The sequence below is a fragment of the Populus euphratica genome, unplaced genomic scaffold (assembly GCF_000495115.2).
Source record: "Populus euphratica unplaced genomic scaffold, PopEup_1.0 scaffold403.1, whole genome shotgun sequence".
Lineage (NCBI taxonomy): Eukaryota > Viridiplantae > Streptophyta > Magnoliopsida > Malpighiales > Salicaceae > Populus > Populus euphratica.
In genome coordinates, this window is record NW_011500081.1 from 1 (window position 1) to 22,783 (window position 22,783).

At 35.6% G+C, this 22,783-nt stretch overlaps 1 protein-coding gene across 1 annotated transcript; it reads right to left on the bottom strand.

The window, feature by feature from the left end:
- Window positions 1-19,394: 19,394 nt before the first annotated feature.
- LOC105108790 (centromere protein V-like) lies at window positions 19,395-22,026 on the bottom strand. The gene is made up of 2 exons (XM_011003243.1): window positions 21,908-22,026; window positions 19,395-20,056 (listed from the first exon to the last, which is right to left on the bottom strand). Exon 2 carries the CDS (start codon window positions 20,003-20,005, stop codon window positions 19,592-19,594), a length of 414 nt encoding a protein of 137 aa, XP_011001545.1. The 5' UTR covers window positions 20,006-20,056; window positions 21,908-22,026; the 3' UTR covers window positions 19,395-19,591.
- Between the last annotated feature and the right edge of the window lie 757 nt (window positions 22,027-22,783).

Genomic DNA, 22,783 nt, shown 5'->3' on the forward strand with positions numbered 1-22,783 from the left:
AATAAACAAATATGCAAACAATACATTGTTGCGCATACTGGACCAAAAGCAAACACAAATAAAACACAAACAACAGATTTACGTGGTTCTCCAAAATCGGGTACGTCCACGGAGGCAGCAGATTGTATATTATTGGAGGAATGATACAAACACTCAACTCAACCCAGTACAATCCCACTTAACCGGGTGTTTCACTCTTACACTCGGTGTTTCTCTCAAATCTGTATTTTCTCACTCTCACAGTTGCACTCACCACACTTTCACCCTTTTGCTCTCACCACAATTTCACTACACTTATTACATTGCTCTCTCTTTATCTCTATTTATAGGAGAGCCTTGGCAACTTGGTTGAGGGTGGTTGAGGGTGGTTGATGGTGGTTGAATGGTGGTTGGAAGTGGTTGATGGTGGTTGTTAAAGGAGAGGGTGGTTGATGGTGGTTGAGAAAAAATGTTGACAATTTGCTACAAATCTCCACCTTGGCAAGATTTTTCCATCCAATCTTTGTGATCAATCAATGCTGCCTCTAATGCGCCATATGGCGCTGCACCCTGAAGGTGCTCAACACCGAGAGATGTTGACCAAGTCCAAACAATGTTGGAACTTGATCCCTGAGACACATTTTGTGAGCATGTCAGCTGGATTATCTGCGGTACCAATCTTCTGTAGCAGAATATCTCCTTCATCCACAATTTCTCGAACAAAATGAAATCGAACATCGATGTGCTTGGTGCGGGAATGATGAACCTGATTCTTTGCAAGACAAATAGCACTTTGACTATCACAATGGACATTCACGTGCTCTTGAACAATTCCCAAATCTTCAATCAACCCATGTAACCATATAGCTTCCTTGAAAGCTTCTGTTACTGCCATGTACTCTGCCTCAGTTGTTGACAAAGCTACTGTTGATTGTAAAGTTGACCTCCAACTTACAGGCCCTTTAGCAAGTGTAAACACATAGCCTGTTGTGTAACGACGCTTGTCTAAGTCACCAGCATAGTCCGAATCCACATAACCAACTAAATTTTGTTTGAGTCTATCATCCCTCTCAAACTTCAAACCAATATCAGTTGTGCCATGAATGTACCGTAGAATCCACTTAACTGCCTGCCAATGACCCTTTCCCGGATCATGCATATACCTGCTCACCATACTGACTGCATGTGAAATATCTGGTCTCGTACAAACCATTGCATACATTAATGCACCAACTGCATTTGCATACGGAATTTGAACCATATGCTTGCGCTCTTCCTCTGTGCGTGGAGACATTGAAACACTTAGCTTAAAATGAGAAGCTAAAGGTGTACTTACAGGCTTGGTCTTACCATCTACCCCAAATCTCTTTAGAATTTTCTTCAAGTATTGGGTCTGTGTCAAACAGATTGTGCCTTTTCTTCTGTCTCTCTGAATCTCCATGCCAAGAATCTTCTTAGCTTCTCCAAGGTCCTTCATTTCAAACTCAGTTCTCAGTTGAGCTTTCAGTCTGTCAATCTCCACTTTGCTATTTGATGCAATCAACATATCATCCACATATAAGAGCAAATAGATGAAAGAACCATCAAGAAGTTTGCGAAAATATACACAATGATCAAACTGACTCCGTGTGTATCCATGTTCTATCATGAACTTGTCAAATCGCTTATACCACTGGCGAGGAGATTGTTTCAATCCATACAGTGACTTCTTCAGTTTACAAGCCCAATTCTCTTTCCCAATGACTTTGAAACCATCTGGCTGAGACATGTAAATTTCCTCTTCCAAATCTCCATGTAGGAAGGCAGTTTTCACATCAAGTTGGGCTAACTCCAAATCAAACTGTGCAACCAAGGCTAGCAGAATACGAATTGATGAATGCTTAACAACTGGGGAGAATACCTCATTATAATCTATCCCCTCCTTCTGAGCATAGCCTTTTGCTACCAATCTTGCTTTGAAACGGATGTTGTTTTTTCCTGGATTACCTTCCTTCTTAGCATATACCCACTTGCAACCAATTGTCTTCTTTTCCTTAGGGAGTTGTACCAAATCCCAAGTCTGATTCTTGTGGAGAGATTTCATCTCTTCATCCATTGCCTCTTTCCATTTTGCACTTTCTACACTCTGTACTGCCTCTTTGTAGGTGCAGGGGATTCCATCATCAATCACCGGAAGTGCATAAGCCACCATGTTACAATACCGAGCGGGTTTCTTGATAACTCTTTTCGGTTTACTCGTTGCAATGGATTCTTGTTGTGTGGTTGCTGAAGTTGTTGCATCCTCTTCATCTGAACTTTCATCTGAATCTCCTTCAGTAGAGATTGTCTGAACAGTCTTTATAGGAATGACTGAAGTCTCCAACTCCACCTGTTGTGCATCACCAGACTGTTTTTCCTTCTCCTGTGATTTCTCTTGTTGTAACATGCCAGACTCATCAAAAGTGACATCTCTACTCAAAATCACTTTCTTTGATTCAGAACACCAGAGTCTGTAACCTTTTACTCCTCCACTAAAGCCCAAAAATATAGCTTTCTTGGCTCTAGGATCTAGCTTGGACTCAGTAACATGATAATATGCTGAGCAACCAAATATACGCATAGAGTCATAATCATTTGCAGGAGAGCCTGACCATACCTCTAAAGGGGTTCTTCCATTTAATGCTGCTGAAGGTAACCGGTTAACAATATGACGAGCATAGCTTAATGCCTCGCCCCAGAACACTTTGCTTAGTCCTGAATGTGATAGCATACATCGGACTTTCTCCACCAATGTGCGATTCATGCGTTCTGCTACTCCATTTTGTTGTGGTGTTTTGCGCACAGTAAAATGTCGCTTGATCCCTTCATCCTGACAAACTTTAAAGAAAGGATCTAAAGTGTACTCACCACCATTATCTGACCGAAGAGTCTTAACTCTCCTTCCCGTTTGAGTCTCCACCATTTTCTTCCATTTCAGAAAGATATCAAGGACCTCATCCTTGTGTTTCATCATGTACACCCATACTCGTCTTGAGAAATCATCAATAAAAGTAACAAACCAACGATTACCTCCAAGAGATTCATTCTTTGAAGGTCCCCATACGTCTGTGTGAACATAATCAAGAATCCCTTTTGTATTGTGTACCGCAGTGCCAAACTTGACTCTTGTCTGTTTTCCAAGAACACAATGCTCACAGAACCCATGCTTCCCAGTCTTGGCGCCTTTTAATAGACCTTGTTTGACCAATCCTTGCAAAGCCTTTTCACCAGCATGCCCTAAACGCATGTGCCAAAGTCTGGAATTATCTGCTTCATCATCTTCTATGCTTTTGGAAACAGCTGCTGTACCGGTAACAGTAGATCCATCCAGGAAATATAAGTTTCCTTTCCTCGTACCTCTTAAGACAACTAATGCACCACGGATTGCTCTCAGGACTCCACCATGCATGATAATCTTATAACCATTGGATTCTAGGACTCCAAGTGAGAAGAGATTTTTCTTCAGGTCAGGTACATACCGTACCTCTGTCAGTGTCTTGACTACCCCATTATGCATCTTCAGATGGATAGTCCCAATCCCTTTGATCTCACAAACATCATCATTACCCATCAACACAACTCCTCCATCGAACTCCTCGAGTCTCGAGAATAAGTGCTTGTTAGGGCACATGTGATAGGAACATGCAGAATCAAGAATCCATTCACCAGAATGGTTTTCTGGTGATGAGACCATGAATGCAGAGTCTCGTTCATCCTCATCTCGTGCAACGTTCACAGTTGGTTCATCTTTTTCCTTATTGCCCTTGATCGGACAATCTTTCTTCCAGTGCCCCTTTTTATGACAAAAGGCACACTCATCCTTTGCAAGATATCGTCTGTTTGATGATTCTCCTCTGGATTTTGAGCGAGATCTCCCTCGCCCTCGAAATCTTCTAGGGTTTGTTCTGCCTCTAACTGTCAATGCTTCTGACGTTGACTCTTTGTGAACAATCTGATCCTTCTTCCGGTACTCATTGTTCACCAAAGCATTGGACACATCAATGAATTTAATCTTTTCTTTACCATACAGTAAAGTGGTGACGAGATGTTCATATGTGTCAGGCAGTGAATTCAATAACAGCAGAGCTTTATCTTCATCATTAATTTCCACATCTAAATTCTTCAAATCAGCTATCATTTTATTGAAATCATTCAGATGCTCATTCATAGAAGTACCTTTCTTGTGCTGAAAGCGGAAGATCCTTTTCTTCAAGTAGAGACGATTCTCTATACTCTTCTTCATAAACTTGTCCTCCAGTGCTTGCCATAATTCCTTTGCAGAGTTTTGTTCTGAAAAGGCGTACTTCTGATCCTTTACAAGACAAAGTCGGATGGAACTGCAAGCTAACCGATTTATCCTTTCCCAGCTTTTATCATCCAAATCCTCCGGTTTATCTTCTAGAGTGAAATCCAAATTCATTTGGACAAGCATATCCATGACTTCACATTTCCACATGCCAAAATTACCCTTCCCATCAAACTTCTCCACCTCAAATTTGGTACTCGATACCGGGATATATTGTGGAGGTATACTAGCATTTCCCACTAATTTTTCTTCTGGAATATCAGCCATTAGGACGTCTTTGGATTACAAATAGGCTCCCGAAATTGTTAAAACATGCACTTTTATGCTCAAAAGAGCCAAAACAGTAACTTCGGTGTGCTGTTTCACAAAACGGACACCACGGTTGCGTCCGGAATGGTTGAAAATGCTAGGAACCAACTTGACTCGGCCTAAAACCGGTCAAAAAATCACTGAGTTGGCCAAAAAATCAATCTGACCGAGTTAACTCAGGGAAGGAATATTCTGTCTCTGATGAAGAATATTCTGTCACGGAATATTCTCTTACTGTCAACGGAATATTCTTATTCTGTCAAGAGAATATTCTGTCACTGTTAGATGATGTGTCTGATGACATGGCAATGTGGACCCTCTGTTGATGACATGGATGGTGACTCAGCGCCAACGTGTCGGATGACGTGGCTGTCTTCTCAGGTGAGATTTCCGGCACTGTCTGGTTTTTCCGGCAGATTTCCGGCGAAACTTCGGCGAGCTCTACAGGGCTCGTTTCAACTCCGATTTTGATGATCTTTATATCGCCGGACTCGTATCAACGAGAGGAATCTCCACAGGTGGTCAAAATCAAGATCTGAGAACTTTGAAAATTCTGCAACTTTGAACAGAGAGCTGAAAAAGGTGTTTTTTTCAGTGTTCAAGCTTCCCTAATGCTCTGATACCAATTTGTTGCGCATACTGGACCAAAAGCAAACACAAACAACAGATTTACGTGGTTCCCCAAAATCGGGTACGTCCACGGAGGCAGCAGATTGTATATTATTGGAGGAATGATACAAACACTCAACTCAACCCAGTACAATCCCACTTAACCGGGTGTTTCACTCTTACACTCGGTGTTTCCCTCAAATCTGTATTTTCTCACTCTCACAGTTGCACTCACCACACTTTCACCCTTTTGCTCTCACCACAATTTCACTGCAATTTTGCTCTCACCACAATTTCACTACACTTATTACATTGCTCTCTCTTTATCTCTATTTATAGGAGAGCCTTGGCAACTTGGTTGAGGGTGGTTGAGGGTGGTTGATGGTGGTTGAATGGTGGTTGGAAGTGGTTGATGGTGGTTGTTAAAGGAGAGGGTGGTTGATGGTGGTTGAGAAAAAATGTTGACAATTTGCTACATACATAACAGTCAGCGATGGGATAGCAAGTATTCAGAAATGGAGTCCCCTGACTGAAAAATGTGTCAGCTGAAATACTCTCTCCTGAGAAATGCAGGTGTGGAATTTGTTTTCACTTGAAATTACATTACGATTCAGTAGCTAAGGGGAAGGAGGCCGATTCAAATGATATGAAATTGTTTATAAGCTACACATTGAGAATTCATTAGAAACAACTGCTTAAGCCAGATCAGGAGGAAATTGGTAAATGGAAACAAGAAGGAAACCAAGTTCTTAGAAAACTTCATTGAACACTGATTACAATAAGAGAAAAACTAAGAAAATGGAAACATGGAAAGAGAAACGAGAAATGAGGTCTAATGTTTATTGTTTTCAGCATCCTTAAATATGCAGAAGATAGAAATGCTTGGGTCTTGGATGCGCGGAAAACCACCTAGAACTTTTCAATACCTATTATCAACACACTTCATATTGGCCGAAAGAAATCCATTAGCTTCATTAGATTTCAGTCTATTTCGTTCAACAATTATTTGAAACCCTTTCAATGTCAAATCCCATGATGTCATCCACCCTCCGCCTCAATATAACTAAATATCAATACCCTTTTCTTCTTCACCACATCAAACACTTGTCGCAGCAAGTTCCTTCACCCATCTCCGACCTCACGTGAAAGACTTTCCAATCACTACTGGTGCTTTTCCAAGAGCCAGCTCCATCCCTCCCATGCACCTACTGACACGCCCTTCTACCAATCTCGCTCTAAGAAATATTTACAAATCGACTGTACTGACCTAAAACAGCTAGAAAAAAGATCCCCGTCTTGAAATACCCCATCAAACCCCAGCTCAAAATTCCACCGGAGATCCCTATTAGCAGCTTTGAAACCGAAGCTACAAAAAGTCCCCCTGTTATGAACACATGTCAATAGATCATACATAAATCAATCAAACACTAATCCTTTTCTTCTTATTAGAAATACATGTCAATGCATTTCTTTCCATTGCCTAAAGCAGTAACAGTCCTCCTACATCACCAACTTGGTCCTTCTAAATCTTCTTTTTTGAATCGAACCCACAAACTCTTTCTCAGTACTTTGTTGATCTAAACTCCAACATATATCGTTGCCAGGATAAACTAACATCTTTAGTATCTATAAATTCCAAACCACAATAGATGTAACTGAATTTAGCAGACAGAGAAACAACATATCATATAACACAAGATTATCATTAACATCGATAAGAACAGAAGCAAAGAGATTTACCTGAAGAACAAAAAAGTCAATTTTGCTGGCTGTAGGACTGTTGCTCAAGCGTCGTGCTGGCAACAAATGCTGAATGTACCCAAAAAAGAGCCTCCAATATATACACACACATTCTCAGACAGCTGAATGACCAATAATGGGCCTAAAACACTTGTAAAAATGTGGTGGATAGTCTTACAACCCATGGCCATATATGCCCAGGCTCTTCCATAAAAGGTAATTGTAAAGTTGATCCAATACTCGATATGTGAACTGAGTTTCACTAGTTATCGTCTTTTTTATTAATTTAAAACATCATCCATGTCAAGTTTTGAATTATAAATTTTATAAATTAACCCGTCAATTGGGTTTAACAAATATGGGTTGAAGCATTAACTCATGAGATATTTCCCTAAATATTTAGGGCAACTATATCGGTAGTTGAGAGATTTATTGCCTTGAGCTTCTTTGTTACCGAAAATTGGCTAGACCAATGACATTCCCAGATAGGAGGTGTCGGTACTAAGTACTTAATTAGTCATCTACTATGGGTAGATCAAACCTTAAATTTTATATTATCATAGCCTAGTGATGACAAGACATGCTCACTCATGGGGTTTAGAATTAATGTTTTGTGTTCTGCCTAACCTATATACATGGGCACGTAATTTGTGCATGTTTGCATATGATATCTATGGATTAATCTATAATATTTGATTGTTTTATTGTTCTTCATAATGAAGAACAACAAGACAGTACTCTGCTTGATACATGGCACTAGACGAGAGTTTAATATACATGTACATGGGATCAATCGATGCCTTTGTTTTTTATGCTTAGTTTTTTTATGAGGTCTTTCTATATCTTGAACACCAAACATATCTGTCCATTCATTAATTTGACACACCTATATATATATAGATATTGGTTGATTTATATATGTCAATGGTGAAGTCGAATCTTCCACTTTGTCGTAGCTGCTGATGATCATAGGTAGACTTCAAAATTTGATCATAAGATTGATGATTGTATATCGACAAAGATTTTCTCAAAAATTTCCTTAATTAATTTTGTTAAATTTAATTAAAAATTGTTGATAAGTGATGGATGGAATCGTGAAATCATCGAATGGGAATTAGGATTTGATGGAATCGTGAAATCATCGAACGGGAATTAGGATTCCAAAACTGTTTCTCTAGACTATTGACTGGTTTCGACCTTGGTTCAACAGGTGTTCACTTAGAAACCCAGTTATTTATGAAAATAGTCCACCAGTATTGAGTGGACCAAAATTACGGCCTGGAGACATGCTTAGGCAAGCACTAATGTCCTTAAATGTCTTTCTTCTGCATTACCTAATGGATCTAGAGAGGTGGGTGCATGAATGCGGCAGACCTCTTTCGCAAGTTAACCTGCATATCCAAGAATCATTGGTAAAGAAGATGAATTTAAAGTATGTTGAACCATTGAACTGTATAGTGCTCAGTATGTGGAGATTAATTCCTGAGTTTCTCAAGTTAAGAGGTGGAGAGCTTAGGGTATCATTAGTTGTGATAGAAGCTAGTCAGACTTACCAACACTGTGATGCTTTGATGTTCTGAAGCACCCAAAATTTGTCGAGGCTTGGTAACCTATTCTTAGTAGAATTTTGAAGATGGACATGAACGTACGGTGTGTTTTTAATCCGCTACTGTGAATTGGAATTTAGCAGCTGCCTCGTATCTAAGATAAATTGCTGAAAAAATACAAATTTACCCCAAAATTCTAAAAAGTATAGATAAATTGCTGCTACTGGGATCAGGTTTCTTCTACTCGGTTCTTTGATTAATGAAATTTGGCTCATTCTTCCAGGAAATGAATGAATTCTCAGTACGTGAAGCTGCAGGGACCTTAACCCTATATACATGTTGTATATCAACATAGGTTCCCTACTTTCCATCAATAAATGTATGCATATAAATCCCACCATGGCTACTCAGCATTGGTGTTTTTGTTTTCTGTTTATTCAAGTTTTCAATATATTTCTATCGCTTCCCATTCCTTTGGTCTTCTGTGGTTTTACTTAACATGGATATCAATGATGGGTCCAAGGTGCCAATGTCCAACCTTGATCAATTGTTAATATAGACATGTCTCATTGATAATATTGACACTACAGAGAAAATGACACTAGATTTTCTAAGTCGCCTGAGACTACAAGAGGTAGCCATATCAAGACTAGCCTGCAAAATACTTCAAATCACCATTTTATGACAACAACTTTGCTTAGTAGACCAATGCCGGTAAAAAGCCTAAGCCAAAACAAAACTCAAAAGAGGACAGGTTGAGGCTGATTTCCAAAGCCTAAGAATAGGAAGAAGTTCACCTTCTTTTCCAGCCGAGCATACCAACAGAACATGAGAAAAATACAAACGAAAGACCACACCAACTATCACGACCTAAATTATAGGTTCATAATCGGCAATGTAAAAGCAGTGTCAGGAAAACATTTTATTTATGCTAAGTTTTATAATGGACATATCAAAAAAACAAGTTATTTAAAAATATTTAGCATTTTATAATTTTTAAAAATATTATATTATTCAAAACTAATAAAACCAAATGATAGTTCAAAATTTTTACTTAGTAATTTAAACAAAAACAATAATCAATAATACCCATTACATTATCAAAATTCTAAACTTAATTAAAATTAGGTAATAATGGAGCATCTAAGACATCGAATCAAAACTAAAAGGAAAGCATTGCAAAACAAGCAAGATATACTAACCAAAATTAAAGAAGCAAGAATACTCAACAAAGTTCACCTGCTATAAGAAACTAAAAACCTGAAATAATATTAAGAATGAGAGTTGAGTTCAACCAACTTAGTAAGGAAATAACATTTAATAATATTTTAGATAATAATAGTTTGCAAGTCGATTTATCTTAATATACATATACATATACATACTAAAAATATTATCATAAAGTAGTGGAATACATGTCAGAGATCAGATAACACTCGAATGTGATAAAATGACACCTGAAGGTGACCATTGTGGGATGATTAGTCATCACAGGCTAATGCCTCTCTCACCAGCAAGGTATACATAATACTATATGTACATAGGCTAATTACTCTCCGTTAGCATGAAGTTACTGATAAGTTCTATATCAAGGCATAATAGACATTCACATAATCATCAAAAAGACATATATCATATCAAATAGAATTTTGTTCGACAGATTGCAATTATAAATTCAAGAATAAATGAGTATTCAGAAAATAAAGCAATATATATAAATATTCAAGAAATTAACTAGTTGTACTTATCGTATAATCAACATACATATTTATTTATATCATATGCATAGTAATGATTATTTCACTCACCTGAAAAAATATAGATTAGAAGGAATATTAGATGAAATATTAGAAAAACCTATTGAGAATTGTAAGGAGAACCTATAATAAATATATGAAATATACTCAAAATCAACTCAAGACAACACAAATAAAAGATTCCAATGCATGAAAGAAAACCAGGTTTAGTCTCCTAGGTTTAGGGACTAAAACAATAATTTTCCAAAATAGGGACCAAAATGTTATTTTACCAAAATTGGACCAAACTATAAATACATAACCATAATAAATTTTCAGATGAATTATTAGACCTATGATATATAGTTGGAAAGTTTCAGATGTCAAATTTCTATCCCACCTTTTAATTGAAGCAAAATTCCACTGATAACTCTAGATATATCCCAAACAATACACGAAAATCTTGTTTGATATGTTTAACTATATTAGTTTACTAACTTTGACTCTTTGAATATTATATTCCTTAACTCTATTTTGACCTAAAAATTTACCATAATATATATTTCCCTATAAAATTTCAGCTTTATCCAATATGTGATTTGAAAAATATGTTTAATCTCGCAAAACTAGTTAGTAGACATTTTAAGGTCAAATTTGGACCTGACTTGGTTCATATCACAAATTTAGCAAACTCATAAAATCGGATTGAGTTTATCGAGTTTATTGATTTTATCGATTTTGCACGAGTTAACTTTGATTTTACTTGTTTCAAGTTTTTAGTCCTATTTAGAACATTAGATACATGTTGATTCGTAAAACCTTACAATTTTATGAGTTAACTCATGATTTTAATAACTTTGCTCAAAATACATTTAGGGGTTAAATTATATATTTCTTTTTAAGTTTAGGGACTAAACTTTCATAAATCAAAGAAAAAAATGAAATTTCATCCTCAAGACCTTTTTGTCCAGATTTTCTAGAAAGGTTAAAATAAATTTCTTAACTCATAAAAATTAATTTAAAGAAATCAAGTCATAAATTATTATTTCTAACAATATATTCAAAATCAATAACTTAACAGTAAACCCCTAATAATCATAAATTAATATTAACAACATAAATTTCAAATTCTTATAAACTCTAATCTTTCTTTTTAATCCTTCCATAAACAAATCATAATTAAAAGTAACACGAGAGAGAGAATTATTTACTTGTTATTTCAACCTTTTTTAAACCTAAAAAACTCAAAATCATAAACTGAAATCCTTAATTTGATAAGAAAAGGATTATGATGGCCATAAAAATTAAAAAAGAAAAAAGTAATTTTTTTATAACTTTTCTTATATATCTAGTTTAATTTAGACTCGGTTTGGATTGACTTAGCTTGAGTTAGCTCGAGTTTAGGTAAAAAATTTGAATCTTACACCAACATTGTAATTACGAGGCTGATAAATTAAAGGCTAAAAGGTACGTAACTCTCTTGAACTATGGGTCAAAATGCTAGAGTCCTTGAACTAATTCTTGAAAATATTGTTTGATTTAACTTTTGAAATGCTGCTTCAGAATTAAGGCTTAACAATTTGCTGCTTCATTACAAGAGAGCTTCTACAGCTACCTTTGATGTCTTTAATCAGTCTGTAGCTGACTGCAGCACTTTCTGCAGTGGAATGAGACACACAGGTAGATCATACTTTATTGCTTATATTTGCTGATAAATCTAGGTTTCGTTAGCTTTGGTCCTTTGTTACTATAATGTGGTCGTAGAGAGTCTAGTGCCGATGGCTTCTCTGCGTGAGGTTGTAAAGAACTTATTCATTAATTTCTAACTTGTGAAGTTGAACCAAACTTAAAGGACTACAATTGTTTAGTTTCTTGCCGGTAGGGTGTTGGTCTTGTGAGCTCTCAGAGAGGTCATAATCGGTAAGTGCAATTTTGTACGTGACGAAATACCCGTGTAGATGGCACTATTGACCAGCAATTGTTTCCACACATCCAACAGAATTTTAAGCATCTCTTCTTTCAGAAAGCTTTAAGATGTCAAGTATTTCCTTATCATTCTGAGCAGGAATTTAAAGTTGGAAATTATCAAGTCTGTGCCACTCCCAGAATCTTTTCAAAAGGATCAGATTTTAGAGGGTTCTTGAATTTTGAGGAGCTGATCAGATACATCGTAAACTAGTGAATTACCAAACCAAGATACGATCTTTCTGATTCCTGTGAGTGTTCTACTCAAGAACAGAACTCTCCTCTCACCTCTAATGTCATTTCTTCCAAGTCAAAATAGAATAAAGAGAAGCAAGTATTCTTTAGCTTCTGGGTTAACTAATACAGCATCTGAAAAAAAGTACACCTTGTTTTATCATTTATGCCATTCCTCAAACAGTGTTTTGAGATTGTAAGGCCCTGCAACATCAGAATAAGGTAATAGAAAGGAATTGAAGAAATAAGTTTAAAAGTAAGATTTAGGTTGTTAAATGTGTAAATATATATTAATTGAATTTTAATTTTGGTTTTGTTGAATGTTAGGGTTTTTCAAATTTGTGTTTTAAGTTTAATTGATAAATTAAATTGAATATTATAAGGTTCATTGTTATAGGTAATGTATTGTTAAGTTGAATTTGATAGATTGCAGATAAAAATGATGATTTTGAGTTATGTATTTTTTTTTGAATGGTTAATTTGTGTTAGAATAAGGAAAGAATGGTGGGTTTCTGTTGAAATTCTGGGTTGGAGGTTGAAGATGATGAAAATTCAATTTGGTCCCTCAATTTTGGAAAATTACAGTTTAGTCCCCAAACTTTGGAAAATTACAGAATGGTCCCTGGAGCATCTTCTGATATTCTGAATAGAATAAAATATGAATTATGGGCAGAATTACTGTATAGTTATGAAATTTTAAAACTTTCAATTTAGTCCTCCGTTTTGATAAAAATTACCATTTGACCCTAAAATTGGTAAAATTCCAGAATGGTCCCTCGAGTATAATGATATATTCTGGACAGAATTGAGAATTAATTATGTTCATAATTTCAGTATATTCATGGATTTATGATAAATTTTAGTTTGGTCCTCCATTTGACAAAAATTACAATTTGACCCTAAAAATTTAGAAAAAATCCAGAATGGTCCCTGGAGAAAAATTAGAGGTTCTGGACAGAAATGAGGATGAATTATGGATATAATTCCACTATATTCATGAATTTATGATATGTTTAGTTTGGTCCTCCAATTAGATGAAAATTACAATTTGGCCCTAAAAATGTGATAAATTCCATATTAGTCCCTAGCTGTGATGTTAGCTTTTTCATATTGGTTTGATGAATAATTTTGGGTTATTTAGTGAATTATTACCAATTTTATTATTTATTTTATTATGAATTAGATTTCGAAAAAACCGTTAATTTTGGATTTTTAAGAAAATTAACTAGTTAGTTCAAAAACATATAAGTTATAGAATACACTTTTAGTTAAGTGTATTAAATAGGTTATATGTTCTTTTGAGTCATTCTTGAATATGTTTCCTTTGTATTGAGATAATCCTGATATTCTACCAACAGGATATCAATAGGATTTTCTTCAATGTCTGCTTTTGATTTCTGTTTGCTTTCGAGTCAAATGAGTGGATAACTTTTCATATGCATGAGAAATATTATAAATATTTGATTTGTTAATATGAATTGGATCATGCTTTTTGATAATATATATGTTGATTATTATCCTTGTTATGATAAGCATTCTCGCACCCTCGCGGCGGAGCGCGGTGTCACGGCGATCCTCGATTTATTTTGGAGTCTTTTGTTTTGATTTTGTGTAAAACGGAGTCGCCACTTAGTATTATGGTCACTAGAAAACCTAACTGATCTTTCAGAGATTCTAAGGCAAGTGACTGGTTGCATAAAGGGAAGGTGTTAGCACCCCTAATACGCCCTACCTAAGGTAAGCTGCTTGGTGTTTGGTTTGTCTTATAATTGCTATGGTGTTGGTGTTTTCTAATCTCATCAGTTTTTATCAGTTTGATTCTAACTAAATTTATTAAGAAAGAAATCCAAGGAGATTCAATGTATTTTACAAGCTAATTTTCTCTTGGTATTTCGAGAGTTTACGACTTGTAAATCGCAAAGAGGAGGGATAAAAATTAGAAATCTAGAGTGCTTTAAAAATCTTTTTTTTTGTCTTAGTATTTTATATTCTCACTACTCGTAAACCGTGGAGTAAAAAAAATTGAAATATCCTCAATTATAATCAAGGCTTCTTTCAAGGATGTGTGCGGATTTATTATTCCTATAAAATTATTTTAGATATTTACCACTCCGGGTTTCTTTATCCAAATATTAATAGTGAATAATAACAAATTATTTCCAATAATATTTTGGATATTCGTCCTTTAAAGATTTCTTTATCTAAACATTAGCAATGAATAATAGATGAATTCCCCCCAAAATAAGATTTTTATATTTTTTGAAATATTGGCCAATACCTATTGGAGTTTTACAAACATGTTGTAAAATCCAGGAATGCAAGAAAATAATTTTTGTATTTAAGAAATCCATGCGAAAACATATTTTCAAGACTTCAAATATTTTTTTTTTTAGAGGAAATTTTAAAAAAGATGTTAGGGTATTGGCTATATGTAACAAAAAAAAACATTTTTATATATTTTTTATAAAAAAAATACAAACATCATAATTAAGCACAATTAATTATGGGCTTGACAGGATTCAGTAAGGCCCAACCCGTTTACTGCCTCACACTAGTAACCGGTTCTACCACTGTTGCATGCATATGCATGCTATAGTGGCAAGGTAATTAATTTAGCAAAACCAGTGAAAGAAAGACTTACCTGCGAGGCAACGGCTGGAGGCGAAGTGGAGGGAGACGACTGGGCGCTGCTCACGAAGGACACCCCTGGTCGCTATTCCTAGTGGAGACAGGTTTGCTAGCTGAAAGATGATTGTCTCAATGGTGGACCTACGGTGTTGCTACGACCAGTGCAACTATTGCAGGGAAAAGAAGAGTGTTGCTGGAGGAGTAACCTATGGCTGAAGAAAAAAATTCCCTTTGCTGCTACTGGCTTGCGTGCTCAAAGTGGCTGAGGAATTACAATGACTGGTGATGACTGCACACCCCTGCTGCTTCTTGCTCTAGGTGCAGAGAAGAAAACACGGCTACTGATGGGGCGATGGGGAAGAGATATGGCAAGGCAGGCGATTGAGACCAGTTGCTGGTATAGAGGCGAGACTGGTCACAGCACTGTTGCTTAAGGTTACAGTGCATAGGCTGAAGCTGTTAAAGCTTGCAGTGCTGTCATGTTAATTTTTGGTGTTGTTATTGCAGAGGAAATAGCCAGTGAGGAGGAAGATTGCGGGAGAGTCGTTTCTGGGGGCTGTGTTGACAGAGAGGGAAGGTCAGTTGGCTGAAGGGGAAAATGGTGGACTGTTGATAAAAGGGAGAGGGAACAAGGTGCGGCCAGAGAGAGATCTTTGTTTTCTTTTTAAAATCAGGGGGGTGGCTGCTTTGATTTTAAAAAAGATGAGAGGGGGGGAGAGCTACGGCTTCTTTGCTACGGATGATAGGTTTAGGTTTTTCCTTGTGTTTTCCCTCTTTCCTGAAAAATTGCCCCTTTCTTGAGTACGTTTCTCCTCTCCTTTAGGTCAGCAGCCGAGGCTTCTATACAGCATATACATGGCTTTATTTAGGAAACAAATATTACATTAACTTTAGGATGTAATATTGGGTGAGCAAAAATAAAAAAACTAGAATATTTGATTCTGATTTTATAATCAACAGTGATTTCTTTTCTAGTTAGAGGATGGTGCGGTTTTTTTCTTTCCTTTCATAAAGTCAGCTGCTTTCTTTAAAATGAGACAATAGAAAACATGGTCTGCAGCTCCAAAAATCAGGCATGATGAGAAAAGAAAATAACAGATAAAAAAGGAAAGAAATCAGATGAAGGGTGCTGCTGCAAAGTCTTATTTTTCTTATTCGGTATAGTAAAAATCTTGTCATTTATGATGATCCAACCTCACTCTCCAGCTTTTAATATCCCTCTTCAATTCAATCCCCCATTTTAATACTTTTTGATTCAGTCCTTGGTCCAAAAAAATCCTTCAAATCAGTCCCGCAAACTTGGACAATATCCTTCTCGTGGTAGAATTCTCTACCTTCACGTTAGATATTCAAACGGGAACATCTTGAGCCTCTGATATCGAAATCAAGTGATTCAAAAGCTCAAATTCATTTACACGTCTAGGAATAAAACTTTGATGAAGGAGTCAAAGTGAGACAAAAAAATTTTATATAACAGAATCTAGCAATGATTCGGTTGGTCGAAAGGGATTTCCAAGTCTAACTCAAAAACTGATGAATGCCGGGAATCCTGACATGACTGAGAGTATGAACTAAGAACAAAAATCATAAAAACTAAATGAATGCCGAGAATCCTGATATGACTGAAAGTATGAACTAAGAACAAAAATCACAAAAACTAGGCCAAAAATAGATTTTTTTTAGTGCAGACTCGGGTCAATATCCTTATCGCAGCAGAAATCTTTGCCTTCACATTAGATATTCAAACGGGAACATCTTGAGCCTCTAATATCAAAATCAAGTGATTCAAAAGCTCAAATTCATCTACACATCTAGGACTACAACTTTGATGAGGAATCAAAGTGAGATAAAAAAAAATTACAAAATAGAATCTAGTAGTGATTTGGTTGGTCGAAAGGGATGTTCAGGTCTAACTCAAAAACTGATGAATGCTGAGAATCCTGATATGACTGAGAGTATGAACTAAGAACAAAAATCATAAAAACTAGGCCAAAAATAGAGTTTTTTTAGTGTAGACTCGGGTCAATATCCTTCTCGCGGCAGAATTCTCTACCTTCACGCTAGATATTCAAACGGGAACATCTTGAGCCTCTGATATCAAAATAAAGTGATTCAAAAGCTCAAATTCATCTATGTATCTAGGAATACAACTTTGATAAAGGAATCAAAGTGAGATAAAATCTTTTTATAGAATAGAATCTGATAGTAATCTAGTTGATCAAAAAGGTTATTGATCTGACAATGTTAAGCATCCAAATCTGACTGAGAATTTTTCCTTAGAACGATGATTCCTAGGACCTAATAAAGGTATAGGTCAATTTTTCAACATGTTATAAGTGACAGAATATAGCTAGAATGGTCAGATATCGTACGAAACCAAGTCAGAATCAAAGCTTAAGTTGGAACACAAAAAACAAATTGTGACAGCAGCGAAACCATTTTTTTTAATGCAAATTCTGAGGGATATATCCAATTTTAAAGATTAGATAAAGAAGGAAAGAATTTATCATTATAAAGACTCCTGATCAACCTATGAAAACCTGACGATTTTGGTATAAAGGGGTAGGATAAAAAAAAACAACTCAAACAAGGTTTCGAGAAAAAAAAATATTTATCTCTACTTTTGTCAATCTTTTGGTGAACATGAGCTAAACTCATGCAGTTTGTTCAAAAGAGGTATACACCATTTCCAACGCGTGGGGTCCAAAATTGAGTAACAACAAACATGATTATTTGTTCAATCTGAATTCTTGATATGAATCAGTATGTATTCTGAATTGACTTATAAATTGATAGCTTCTCATTTGATTGATGTCATGAGTTAAGCCTTGTGATATGAATATGTTCGTTTGATTATGATTGTGAACCTATTGTATGTCAGTCAGAATACCCATACTAATAGAGTAGTGTCAGTCAGTGTGTGGACTGATTATCCCATAGTATGGAGCCTCATGCTCATTGCATTTTGATTTTCTAACGAGTTTTACCATATGATATTTTTGTTATGACCTATTTGAAAAACCTTTCTATAAGAACCTAGAGCCATACTTGTATATATATTTCTCATTGTTGTATTACCTCGTGTGTGTGTATTGAACGTTATCTACTCACTGAGTTGTTAAACTCATACTCTCATTATTTATTCTTTTCGGGTTTATAACTTGATAATAGGTCACTTTTGTTGAATCTTCTGAATATGCTTTTTTGGTTGTAAATTGTAAATTTTCCTTTATGTCCAGTTAGTGCTCTAAAACTATGAAATTATATGAACTCTTGTATTAAAACAATTCAATTATAGTATAAAGTTAATTTTGTTATAAATGTTGTGTTGAACTCTGATTGAGTTAGGGAAAGTTTGTATGTAAGTTTGGGTTCGCATAGATATAGAATCTTGAAAAAGAACCTTGCTTATGTACCGTTCATGAATCCGAGTTTCAGATCGTGACAAGATTGATCACACATGGCTCTTCTATTTGCCTCGTGCATTATTTGATATGGATAGGCAGGATACAACCCAGAACACGCACTACATTGAAGTTAAGTTCATAGACTTGAGTGGACAGTTCCATGTGAAGAAGTGTGGCGTTCGCTTCGTTTACAAGGACGATGCACTAGAGTTCTTCCCAATATTTGACCGATTTTTCAGCTCAAATGTGAATTTCAATTTTCTACGTGAAGAAATTGAGAAAATCAGCAGTGGATGGTATCTTACCTATGATTGCTCTGACAATGATGAAGCAGAATCCGGTGGAAAAGGCAGAGCAAAACAGGATGTTTTGGGTTAAAAGAAGAGGGAAAAAAGGGGGGTGCAGTTTGTTCCAACTTCATTTGGACTTGATGGAACTTTATGTAGTCTATCAAGCTCTATTGATTAGCAACGTTGAGGTTTCTAAAATCATTAAGATTGTTATTTCCTTGAAAAGCTAACTTTAAACATTCTCAGTTCAATAATGCATTTGATCGATCCAAAATAGAAGTACATTTTATGAAGTAGAACATGTTGATGAATGCATTGATAAAAATATTAAAAAAAAAAACATGTATATTAATTTTAGATATTTATTGTATATCAGTTCATAAAAACAATTATTTTTTTATAATATAAAAGAATAGTATAAAAAAAATATACTATATATTATTCTCAAAAGTTTTAAGTAATGTTAAATTTTATTAGAAGATTAATCATAAATATTTAAAAACAATACTTTAATAAATAAAAATTGCATAATTATAATTACTTCATAATTTTTTTTCAAAGTATTTTTATTCTAAGAACTTTAGATTTACTAATTAAATATTTAATTAATATTAAAGATGAATAAAATCATTATTAAAAATTAAATATATTTCCATGAAGAAAGTTAATATCACTTAACCAGTCAATTAGCTAACTAACGTAGCTAATTTTATTTTCCAACTTCGAGAATGTTCCAAAGAGCGATATCACAAAGGTTTTTCCATAATATTGTACTACTTTAGGGAGGGAAGGCGAGGAGAGTGGTGGTACAAAGAACGACACTTCAGCAGCCAGCACCTTGAGAGCATGAAGCAAATGTCTGATTGTATGACCTTTCCCAATTCTGCCCATCAAAGTTCTTAATCTCAACATGAGTGAGAGTCCCAGGGTCAACACATCTGTAAGTAATTGAAACCCCATCTGGATGTGATCGTGGAACGTAAAACGAAGTTATGCCACAGAACTTACAGAATGTGTGCTTTGCTGTATGCGTGCCAAAAGTGTAGGTTGTAAGAAATTCTTTGGAATCTCCTAGAAGCTCAAACTTTTCAGAAGGGACAACGAACTGAATACTGCTCCTCATGGAACAAATAGAACAGTTGCAGTTCCAAGCTACGACACTACTTGGTGCTTGGACTCGCCACCTTACTCTCCTGCAATGACATCCTCCGTAATGCATTACCATATCTGATTCCATTCACGAAAGCACTGGTTGGAAATGGTGGCTTCTCGTGGATGAATCTGGTGGCTGCAATCAATAAACAAATATGCAAACAATACATAGCAGTCAGCGATGGGATAGCAAGTATTCAGAAATAGAGTCCCCAGACTGAAAAATGTGTCAGCTGAAATACTCTCTCCTGAGAAATGCAGGTGTGGAATTTGTATTCAGTAGCTAAAGGGAAGGAGGCCGATTCAAATGACATGAAATTGTTTGTAAGCTTACAAATAATGATGGTAGGACAAAGTTTATCTTAGGATGCTCGCATGCAAACCCGATAAGATAAAAAGTAAAGAATAAGATAAAATGAGAAATGAAACATACAAGAATTTACGTGATTCACCCAATTTAGGCTATGTCCACAAACAAGTATAGAAGAATTTTACTGAATAATATAAGAATTACAATCTCTCTGAAGTAATAGGAGAACAACTAAAATCTCTCTATTATTAGGAGAAAACACCTAACTTGCTCTCTCACAAATACCTCATAATTTTGTAGGATTACTCTCTCTTCTTTCTACTCTTCACTTCTCTTCTTTGATGTGAATAATAAGTTTGGAGATATTGCCTATTTATAAGAAAAGTGAGGGGACAAAGACCATAAATTATGATATAAATTATACCAACAATTCATCTTCATTAATTTTTGTCTTTCACTAATACTCCACTAATTTTTATCTTTCATTAATTTTGTCTTACTAAATAATAAATATACTTAATTTAATTAAGTATTGGCCTTACAGTTTAAGTGTTTGTGTATAATATCCAACAAGCAAGCGTAATTTCTGCTAAAGATTGAGAAATCATCAGAAACAACTGCTTAAGCCAGATCGGGTGGAAATTGGTTAATGGAAACAAGTAGGAAACCAAGTTTTTAGAAAACTTCATTAAACACCGATTACAGTAGAGAAAAACTAAGAAAATGGGAAGATGGAAAGAGAAATGAGGTCTAATGGCCATTGTTTTCAGCATCCTTAAATATGCAGAAGTGAGAAATGCTTGGGTCTTGGATGCGCCGAAATCCACCTAGAACTTTTCAATACCAGTTATCAACACACTTCATATTGGCTGAAAGAAATCGATTAGCTTCATTAGATTTCAGTCTATTTCGCTCAACAATTTGAAACCCTTTGAATGTCAAATCCCATGATGTCATCCACCCTCCGCCTCAATATAACTAAATATCAATTCCCTTTTCTTCTTCACCACATCAAACACTTGTTGCAACAAGTTCCTTCACCCATCACCGACCTCAGATGAAAGACTTTCCATTCACTACTGGTGCTTTTCCAAGAGCCAGCTCATCCCTCCCATGCACCTATTGACATGCCCTTCAACCAATCTCGCTCTAAGAAATATTCACCAATCTACTGTACTGACCTAAAACAGCTAGAAAAAAGATCCCCGTCTTCAAATACCCCATCAAACCCCAGCTCAAAATCCCACTGGAGCTCCCTAGTAGCAGCTTTGAAAACGAAGCTACAAGAAGTCACGCTGTTATGAACTAATACCTGATCTCCAACCCTTCATCTGATCATGCATGCATCAATCAAACACTAATCCTTTTCTTCTTATTAGAAACACATGTCAATAGATCATGCATTTCTTTCCATTGCCTAAAGCAGTAACAGTCCTCCTATATCACCAACTTAGTCCTTCTAAATCTTCTTTATTGAATCGAACCCACAAACACTTTCTCAGTACTATGTTGATCTAAACTCCAACATATATAGTTGCCAGGATAAACTAACATCTTTAGTATCTATAAATTCCAAACCACAATAGATGTAATTGAATTTAGCAGACAGAGAAACAACACATGATATAACACAAGATTATCATTAACATCGATAAGAAGAGAAGCAAAGGGATTTACCTGAAGAAAAAAAAAGAGTCAATTTTGCTGGCTGTAGGACTGTTGCTCAAGCGTCGTGCTGGCAACAAATGCTGCTTTCAGCTGTCTGAGAATGTGTGTGTGTATATTTGAGGCTCTTTTTTGGGTACATTCTATAGGATTTCATGTGTGTTTCTAAGCCGAATGACCAATAATGGGCCTAAAACACGTAAAAATGTGGTGTAGAGTCTTACAACCCATGGCCATATATGCCTAGGCTCTTCCATAAAAGGTAATTGTCAAGTAGATCCATTACTCGATATGTGAACTGACTTTCACAAGTTATCGTCTTTTTTATTAATTGAAAACATAATCCATGTCAAGTTTTGAATTATAAATTTTCTAAATTAACCCGTCGATTGAGTTTAACAAATATGGGTTGAAGCATTAACCCATGAGATGATTCCCTAAATATTTATGGCAGCTATATCGGTAGTTGAGAGATTTATTGCCTTGAGCTTCTCTGGTACAGAAAATTGGCTCGACCAATGACATTCCCAGATAGGAGGTGACAGTACTAAGCACTTAATTAGTCATCTACTATGGGTAGATCAAACCTTAAATTTTATATTATCATAGCCTAGTGATGACAAGACATGCTCACTCATGAGTTTAGAGTTAATGTTTTGTGCTGTCTAACCTATACACATGGGCACGTAATTTATGCATGTTTGCATATGATATCTATGGATTAATCTATAATATTTGATTGTTCTGTTGTTCTTCATAATGAAGAACCAACAAGACAGCACTCTGCTTGATACATGGCATTAGACGAGAGTTTAATATACATGTACATGGGGTCAATCGATGCCTTTGTTTTTTATGCCTAGTTTTTTTATGTGGTCTTGCTATATC